This window comes from Terrapene carolina, unplaced genomic scaffold (genome assembly GCF_002925995.2).
Source record: "Terrapene carolina triunguis isolate 2854851 unplaced genomic scaffold, T_m_triunguis-2.0 Scaffold132, whole genome shotgun sequence".
NCBI lineage: Eukaryota > Metazoa > Chordata > Testudines > Emydidae > Terrapene > Terrapene triunguis.
In genome coordinates, this window is record NW_020664483.1 from 14,148,303 (window position 1) to 14,158,247 (window position 9,945).

A 9,945-nucleotide genomic window follows, 5' to 3' on the forward strand; every position below is an offset into this window, starting at 1 on the left:
CATCCTTGCCAAAATTTGGAGGAGACCCCCTCCACATGGGGGGAGGTGTGGATCTAGCCAAGCCATGAACATGCCAAATCTCATAAACCCCTGATGGTCATCTCATCATATTTCTCTGCTCTCAACACAAGTGAAACTAACGTGCTTAAAGTGAAGGAGATCTTTTCTGAACAGTCATTTTTAAAAGTACCATAACCTTTCCATCTTCGCTACATCTTTTCCATACGAGCAGAAACAAATCCAACGGAGCAATAGGCAACTCTGTAATTTCTATTTTTGAAAAGTGTTTACTCACATAGTTTGAATAAATTAATTTGAAAATAAAAATTAAACTACAGTATATAGAGTCTGAATATAAATGATTAGAACAACTACACAGGGATTCCTTGTTGCATAAGTCTCATTACTTAAATGCATGAAACCTGAAAAATGTCAAAATCAATTATATTTCTTTGAAATGGAGTAACAGCAGTTACTTATACATGACAGCTAATTGAACTTATAATACAGGTTTCCTGACACACACATTTCCTGAGTGAACCAAACAATATATATATATATATATTTTTTAAAATGGAGAAAATTCTTGACAGTTGAAGTAAATAATTCATGACTTCTAAAGAACACAGTTTGTTTTTACCAAGAAAAGTTCAGAACAGCTTTGTGATAGGATAAATTAAAGCTATGCTACAGAGTACAGGAATTTGCTATCAGTTTACACAGTACATATTTCCAATCCAAAGTAGAGAAACCAGTTTAAAAAGCTAGTTTAAAAAAAAGCTTACCTCAATCCTAAAAGGATTATTTGAACATTTGTCACAAAGCATGGTGGATTAGCCTCAGGTTCCATGTAACGCATTGGCCTTTTCTGGTAAGGGATTGGTGGGGGGGCAGAGGGGCAAAGAAAGGAAAGCATTTGCGGGGAGGGATATTGAAAGTGAGACTAAAAACTGCTTAAAATCAGCCATGGTGTGAGTAACTTTTCTGCAAGCTTCCTCCACCTCAAGCGCCACGAATACAACTCAATCTCAGTTTTTCCTGAGCACAGACTGCCAATTGTGCCAATTTACACGATGGTTTGGGGATGTGGGCAAACATCTTAGCTCCCAGGCTGCAATGTCTTCATTTGTCACCTAAATGCACATTTTGTACCCAGCTCTGTGGAGCTGAAAGGCAAAGCATATGAAGGCAGTGTGCCACCTACCCACCCTGCATACAAGTTAAGGGGTTAGACTAAAAGCAGAATGAATAAATTTTCTTTAAATTGAACACTCAGCTTTCTGGCTAATTCACAGCTTTTTTCTAACAGTGAAGAACAGATGAGTCTTGGCTGTTCATTTTTTGTTGTTTAAATAAATAAAAAAACCCTCAAACATTGCTAATGGTAAACAAAAGATTAGTTAACAGAAGGAGAAAAATCCTTAACCTAGTTTAAAATTGCATATTCAAAGAATCAGGTAAATGTTTTCCTGTGACCAGTTCTTTTATTATAGTCCTACCCAATGGACAGACATTTGAAAAAGTCCATCATAATGATCTTTTGTGAGGTTAAAGCATATTTTTACACCAATGTAATTTGCATTAATTTTGTTTAAAAAGCATTCAGCTACTCTAAGAACTCAATAGTACTCTAGATTTTAAAAAGGTACTTCTACAGTTTTCTTCTAACCTTCCCCATCAAGAACTATTCTATGCATCCAGTCAATGGATTTAACACACTACTACCATGCTGCTCCACTATCAAAATGCCATAAGGTAATTTCAATAATAAAGATAAATAGAAAAGGTTAATATACATGTTGCTATATTTTACAATGTTTGCATCCAAGCTGTAAACTAATGTCCTTTGAACTGACCATATTTACCCTCAGTTATACAAAAAAAAGCAACTTTTAAACACCAAGGGCATGTCATTCAAAAATATTAAATTGAAGGCATTGAATTTCACTATGCATAAATTCCCTTCCCCTCTCCAAAAGTAGACACTAAACAAAGTCAGGAACTTTCCCTTTCCTCCCCATAATCTATCTCGTTTCCAGGCTTTTCCTCATCTAGAAAGGGATTTAGCTGCTGTAACAAAACAAAAAAAAGATCTTCATTTTAATGCAAACTGTCAAAGCCCAGAGAATATGAAAGAGACAGTTTGTTTAAAATCAGAATTGCTTAGCTTATAAATTTAATGAAGTCCTTAGTGACACGTGTATTAGTCAAGAGGTCCTTGGAAAATAAGTCTGATGTAACCCTGTTCGCCAGCCAGCTGATGTGCACAGAACGGACAGGCTGCATGAAAAGTGTGAGTACCATGAGGAAGAGGAATTTGGGACCAATATGCAGTTGTTTTTTCTGAGCACACGTGTCCACATGGGCTGAATGCATGAGTTGGAGGTCCTGCATCTACATAAAATCCAGCTTCACATCCAAGCCACAGAGGCACATAGGGGCCAACAGAGCGGCACATGGGACATTCTCGATCCTTCCCGTCTCTTTCCTCTTTGTTTCCCCAGTTGTGATAGCCATGTACGTGGCCACAGTTCAGATACACCCATGGTTGCTTTTCATCGACAACATCTTTCCTCTTCATACTAGGAAATGCTAATGTGTTAAACCCTACAGGGCACTGAGGCCTGGCGGCATTTATCTCCTGTCTTAGAGCTTCCAAGTGCTTCACCGTAGGAGTGCGTGAAAGGCCTTCGGCAGTACGCCACAGCATCGTTGCTCCACACAAATCGATTAATGAGCCATCTTGGAGTTGGTTGGTTTCATTCTCAACCTGGGATGGAAATGCATAGAGATCACAAAGTTACTCAAACGGACTGTATAGATTTTGAAGGAAACAACTGTAAAACCCTGCTAGGGAGCTCGGGCCAAGAGTTTCAACTAAGTGATTTTGGGTGCTCAATCTAAGATGCATGAAGAGCTTGATATTTAGAGGGTGGGTGCTCAGAATTTTTTGAAATCAGGCACCTTTAACTATGTCTCAAGTTCGGGACCCTAAAACTGAAGCCATCAAAAGCACCCATATGCCTAATCATCATCAGCTCCTTCCTGATCATGCATCCAGCTAAATCAATTAAAGAAAGAGTGATAGTTTGCCAGGGGAGCAAGCAACATTAGTCTTAAGTTAGTAGTAATGTATACACACACACACACACACACACACACACACACACACACACACACACACACACACACACAGAGCAACCAGCACACCATCCTTCCTAAACAAATGCACCACAACTTAAAACAAGTAAAACATCTGATTTAAAAAAATATTTACTCAGGATAAAGTCATATCAAGAGAAGTCTGCTTTTATATCTCATGAATCTTTCTAGAGCAAGGTTTACATTACATTAGACTCTGAAACAGCCAAAGAACTGTGGGAATTCCCCCCCAATTAGAAAATCTTGAGGAAAGATGCAAATGAAAAGGGAGGGTTAGGAAATAATTTTAAAAAAAAACTTTAAAAAAGCCCACATCATGATGTAGCAAAGCTTCCACTGCTGACAGACCAACATGCTAGACTGGGCCACTAAATTTAGCACAGCAGTGCAGACATACAATAAATGGCAGAATCTGGCCCGAAATCGTTCAGTCTTACTCAGGTTGAGTAGCATTTTACTCCATGAGCACCCACTAAAATTAACGTGACTAAATAAACAGTATAGTGCCTTACTTTGTAAGTCAATCACGCATACTCTGGCCCTAGGTACAGCCTTAAACAATGTACCTGTATCAAACATGCAGCATAAAGTGCTATTCACTACACTTACCATTTTCCCCCTCTGCTGAGCTGATCTGGTTTCACGGAGGCTGAACACATTCCCACACACAGATATCTCCCTCCACACCCCTGGTTTGGAGTCTTCAGTAAATCCATTGCGCGGATGCATAACAAGAACTCCATTTGTGGTTAACCCATCCATCTGTCCATCGGATGTCTTCCACTTGGCAGCTTTTTCCTATGAGGAATGACAATGACAGAACTTCCATTCATCTGTAATTCTGAGGTATAAACTAGTTTAAATATAAGCCTGCAGTGAGCTGGGAAGAGAAAATGTCTCTTTACCCCAAGAAAGATGTTTTTTGATGAGTCAAATCCCGCAGCGTATATTCTTGCTGTAAAAGGAGGGTTCCGTTCACAGATGATTCTGCAAGCAAACCTTGATATAGTGCTCTGTACCGACTGTGTATCTGAATTACTCTGACTTCCAGGAACCGTATCTGTCACTACGAAGTCGATAGGGCTTTCTGTTGACCGGCCAATCTGAGGAGGGAAGAACACACATGACTTAGAAGCTACAGTACAAAATATTTAAACTTAACATTTTAAAGTGGTCAAGAATAAACTAAGACCTTTCAAAGACTAAAGGCATTTTACCACCTGAGACCCTAACCCCCTCTGAACTGCTAAGTTATTCCACCTCTTATTTTATTGTAGCGTTGTTGTAGCCATATTGTCTCTCTCAAAGTGGGACCAATGTAGCTGAGGTAATATATTTTATTGGACCAGCTTCTGTTGGTGCAGACTACAAGAGTTTGAGTTTCACAGAGCTCATCTTCAGTTCTAGGGAAGGTAACAGAAGTAGCTAACCTAAATACAAGCTGGGGCAGATTGTTAAGCATAATGGATTCACACATGCTGTAGGAGACCACTTAAAAAGAAGTAGGCAATTAAGGGTTGGCAGGCAGTGGGGTGTGTTACAAATGGTTGTAAAGCAGTGTCTCGGAGTTCATGGATTTTAGCGTCTAGCAGAGTTATGAATTTAAGTTCCCAGGCTTGCCTTTTGAAGGTGTGCAGGTTTCCTTTGAGGATGAGGACTGAGAGATCAGATATGAAGTGATTGCTTTATGAAAAGCGTTTGCCCACAGGTGATACGGCGTTTTTGTCTTATTTTAATGTGGGAGTTCGTTTGAGAGCATAGCAATTGATTTCATTTCATGCACAGAATAGTTGAGGTACATCACAAGTTGTGATAAGATTCATGGGTTCTATACATGCCTAACAGGTGTACTGTGGGTGGTATTAATCACTGTGGCAGTGGAGATGTGTCTGCAGGTTTTGCATCTGTTGTCGCTTTGAGTTGGTGTGTCCTGATTGGTGGTGGGTTAGCTACTGGATAAGCAAGACAAAGTCGGATGGTTGTTTGAAGGCCAGAAGGGGGGGTTTGGGAAATATTTCGTTAGGATGTGGTCCCCATCAAATATGGGTTGTAACTGTTTGATGATACCCCATATGGATTCTAGTGTGAGGTTTTAGGGGACAACTAGGGGTATGTGATCAGTGGGTTCCCCGTACTGAAGCAAGTTCTCCCAGGGTATTTGGGTGACCCTTTCCATGATACAATCTACTTCTCCAATGGAGTGTCCTTGTTAAGTGAAGGTTTCAAGTGTGTTTAAGTGTGTATCCCAGACTTTGTTTGGTGCAAGTCCTGTGGTATTTGAGTGCCTAGCTGTAGATAGATTTCTTAAATTTGTCTGGAATGGTTGCTGGATCCATGAAGGTAAGTGTGGGGATCCAGGGATTTCTTGTATATAGTCACTTGTGGGGCTCCATTGTTGAAGCTGATCATGGTGTCCAGAAAGTTGATGCTACTGTGGGAGTGTTTTAGAAAGATTGATGGACAGGTGTCACACTTTCTATCAATTAGGACCTTCCACAGAAACACAAGGGGCTGGTTTCCCTTGTCTACTTTCATAAAAGATCTTTACCTAAGCAGGTTTCTCACTTATATTCAATTTCCAGGTATTTCAACTCGTCATTGGTTGAAGGAATCATCTTTCTCAGCTTGCAAGAGCCTGGCCCCTTGTGTCTGTCTAGTGAGAGATACCAGAGATGACTTCTGTCTTGCTTATATCTTCCAAAGTTCAAGAGACAGGATGACCTCATGCTGTTTTCCCCTTCCTATGCACTTCCGATCCCCCTGTATGTAAATGGGGCTTGCATTGTTTTGATTCCACCATGCTTAATTTACATAGGAGACAGGTAAACAGCTGTGACATTGCCTCCTGTCTGGGAGAGACTTGTTATTCCGTTTGTTTGGGCACAGACTATAAAGCCGAATATCAGTGAGTACCCATAATTTCTTATATAGTGTTAATACACACACAGTAGAACCTCAGAGTTATGAACACCTCGGAAATGGAGGTTGTTTGTAACTGTAAACAAAACGTCATGGTTGTTTTTTCAAAAGTTTGCAACTGAACATTGGATTTCATACAGCTTTGAAATTTTACTACGCAGTAGAAAAATATTTTTATAGTTAACGTTTAACTATACTGTACTGTATTTTCGTGTGTGTGTGTGTGTGTGTGTGTGTGTGTGTGTGTTCGCGCGCGCTGCTGCCTTTTTGTGTACTTCTGGTTCCAAATGAAATGTGTGATTGACTGGTCAGTTCGTAACTCTGGTGTTCGTAACTGAGGTTCTACTGCATTTCACAATGACATTAAATGACCAATGTGTTGTTAAATTTCAAATATATTACATTTTTAAAATAAATATCATGACACTAGTGTGGGAGGTGTAGTGAATACGTTAGGCCTGACAAGAATTGCTGACAGTGGTGAATCACAAATAGGCCCCCGTGTCGCAATGGATGATGGGAAATTTATGAGAGAGTTGAGATCATCTGTCCAGAAGATGAAAATATCAATGTATCTCAGGTATATCGTTAGTTTCATGGTACATTATTCCAGAAATTCTTCTTCGAGGTGGCCCATGAAGAGGCTGGCATGCTGGGGAGTCATCCTAGTATTCATGGCTGCTCCCCTGGTTTGGACAACGTGTTTGTTGTTAAATGTAAAGTTGTTGTGGGTGAGAATGAAAAGGATGAATTTGACAATGTGTTTAGGGTGGATTTCTGAGTGTTGTACATTATCTCCTAGGTATTTAAGGCAGGCAGCAATGCAATCATGGTGAGGGATGTTGGTGTACAGGGAGGTGACATCTACACGGCAGAGAAAATGTTCTGGGGGGTTGTTAATGTCATGGAGTTTCTGGAGGAAGTTCAGTCTGTGTGTGGTGTGGTTTAAGGATGTTTCTATGAGTCCTGATATTTCTTCAGTAAGTGTGCTATGGCCAGATATGATGGGTCTGCCTGGGAAGCATGTAGAACCTGGGGTGGTTCGTGAGGGATGAGGTTGTAGAGTTTTTCTTGGAGTTGTTTGGGGAAGGATTTGATGGTAATTTTAAATTCCTGTGTGAACTGTGGTGTGGCATTTTAGAGTTCTTTATAATAAGTGGTGTCAGAGTTGTCTGTTGGCCCCGATTAAAGACTATGATGGCATCCCCTTTGTCTGCATGTTTGATCACTTTCTGGTGGCTGGATTTCAGATACCATATTACTATCCTCTCAGTAGTAGAAAGATTGGGTGAATTGTAATATTTGTTGAGGATTTCAGAGTCTCTTTTCCTGAAGCAACCAATTTAATTATTTAGAGTGTGGTTTCCTCTGCTGGGGGACATCCAGTCAGATTATTTCTTTTTTTTTTTAATCTTATTTGGTGGGGATGTGGTAGTTGTGGGGGGCGTCATCTTCACTGTGAGGGATTCCTCGAGGCAGAGTCAGCGGAAGAATTCTTCTAGTTCTCCACATGTTAAAGTGGCATCAGGTTCTGTGGTGGGGCAGAGTACGATACTTTAGTTCCAATTAGGTGGAGTCTTGATAGGTTGAGGATGCTGAGGTGTTGTGTAGCATCCATGTGGTGGACCTGATGTCTTGGATTCTCTGGAGTTGCTGTAGTGGTTTTCACTTTTGATTCTGTGTTGGATGGCTGTCAGCTTTTTAGTCTTTATCATTATTTTGGGTTTTCTACATGATCTTCAGGTAGGTTTCATGGTTTTTTTCCCCTTCCAGTGTGTGATTTTTGTTTTTGTTTGAGGTGGTCCCTTCTGGAATATGTAAGGTGCAGGAGATGGTTCCTTGACAACCTCTAAAATTTGGTTTATTCAAGAGGCAGAAAGCAGCCAATAGAAGAAAAAATTGTAGTGAAGGCAGATGTGACAGAAATTCCCCCTAGAGGCAGTCACATTGGAAAGGTGAGCCCCAATATCTAAATCAGCCCGAGATCAGCAGCTGCAATGTCAAAATAGTGGGAAAGTGATCCCTTTAATCATGGGGGGGGGGGGGGGGGGGGGGGAGAGAAACGATTGAGCCCCTAGTGGCTTCATGAGCCCAGCACACATTCCAATTCTTGACATCAAGTTTAGGACCTATTGGAAGTACAATTAGAAAGAACAACTGGGACATGACTGGCCACAGACACAAAGGATGTCTGTGGCAGAACGAAGAGCAGAATCCTGGTCCTTGTCCCGGTGGATTAGTCACAAACACGTTTCACCTACAAACACTGAAAAAACTGAGCAAGAGCATGTCGTGCTATTTTCTTATAATGGAAAGAAAATATATACTGCACATGCTTTACATACCTGAAACATATCAGTGTTGCTGTCATGTGTATATTCAACCACCACCGTCTGGGCCCGAGACAAGGTATACGATATGCTATGTTGGTCCTTGTTGCTTATTGCCTATAGAAAATTAAAATATATTAAAAATAAAGACTATTTGAGCATCACAAAGGAAAACAAACACTAGTCAATTGACAAAGAGGAACAACCCAAGTTAAACATAGTATACTTACAGTAGTGACAAGTCAATGCTCATGTTATTTTGTAAGTTAAAAGATTGCAAGAAAAAGGCACAAAAATTATGTGGCTTAGCTGTAGACAGATACGGATTTTAAACATGACACTCACACAGTACACCGTCTGAGTCTTAATTTAATAGTCTGGGTTTAGCAATCTAGAGGTTTTGCATTTTAAAAAGGTATCAAGGATATCTTGGTAAAAACCACAGAACTCAGATTTCCCAGACCTGGTACCCTAAAAAGAATGTAAGTGGAGTATGGACAGCATCAGCGCTGCTCACAGAACACAGACTAAATCCATGAGAGCTGAATTTGGCCTGGCCCCCAAACTAGAAAATCCAAAGTGTTTTACTATCACCAGCAATCCACTTAGTTATTATTTCAAACACCGTTCAGCTTTGGAACAAAGAGTTGAGATTTATTCAAGCTATGCTCAAGAGTGCGGAGTACAGTAACTCCTCACTTAAAGTCGTCCCTGTTAACGTTGTTTCGTTGTTATGTTGCTGATCAATTAGAGAACATGCTCATTTAAAGTTGCGTAATGCTCCCTTATAACGTTGTTTGGCAGCCGCCTGCTTTGTCCACTGCTTGCAGAAAGAGCAGCCTGTTGCAACTAGCTGGTGAGGGCTTGGAACCAGGGTGGACCAGCAGCCCCCCCCCCAACCCATCAGCTCCCCGCTCCCCTAAGTTCCCTGTGCAGCAGCTGCCCAGCAGGCTATCAGTTGCTGGCAGTTCAGCTGTCCCTCCCCGCACTGCCATGTGCTGCTCCTACCCTCTGCTTTTGAGCTGCTCCCAGGAGCCTCCTGCTTGCTGGGGAGGGCGAGGGGGGCTAATGTCAGGGTGTCCCCTCGCCCTTGCTCCTGCCCCCCGCTTACCCCATCTCCACAGAGTGGGGGGGGCCACGACAAGGCTCAGGACGGAGGGAGCTTGCTGGCAGCAGCTGCTGTCTCAACTTGCTGATCTACTTAAAAAGGCAATGTACTTAGAGTGGGGTCAGCGTACTTAAAGGGGCAATGCGCCTCTCTCTCTCTCTCACACACACACACACACACACACAGGGTGTGTGTGTCTGTCTGCCATGCTGTCTCCCCTCCCTCCATTTGTGCTGCCTTGTAGAGTGTGAGGCTACATTAACAACAATGTGTTAACCCTTGAGTGCTAGTTCATAATTTAGCAGTAAGGCATTCCCTGGGAAATATCCCACCCTCTGACTCTACCACCTCAACCAAGCTTCACAATCATCATTGCTGTGTACAGTATGAAATTGTTTGTTTAAAACTTGTAGTGTGTGTGTGTGT

At 41.4% G+C, this 9,945-nt stretch overlaps 1 protein-coding gene across 3 annotated transcripts in view; it reads right to left on the reverse strand.

Annotated features, from left to right (window-relative positions):
• Nucleotides 1–296: 296 nt before the first annotated feature.
• Nucleotides 297–9,945, reverse strand: part of PELI1 (pellino E3 ubiquitin protein ligase 1) — a 56,062-nt gene continuing 46,413 nt past the window's right edge. For all 3 annotated transcript variants that reach the window (XM_024208410.2, XM_026653211.2, XM_024208411.2), the window contains exons 4-7: nucleotides 8,427–8,528; nucleotides 4,068–4,265; nucleotides 3,772–3,960; nucleotides 297–2,770 (exon numbers count right to left, since the gene is read on the reverse strand). In XM_024208410.2, coding sequence (XP_024064178.1) covers nucleotides 2,204–2,770; nucleotides 3,772–3,960; nucleotides 4,068–4,265; nucleotides 8,427–8,528 — 1,056 coding nt within the window. In that variant the 3' untranslated portion in view covers nucleotides 297–2,203. The remainder of the gene's footprint in view (nucleotides 2,771–3,771; nucleotides 3,961–4,067; nucleotides 4,266–8,426; nucleotides 8,529–9,945) is intronic.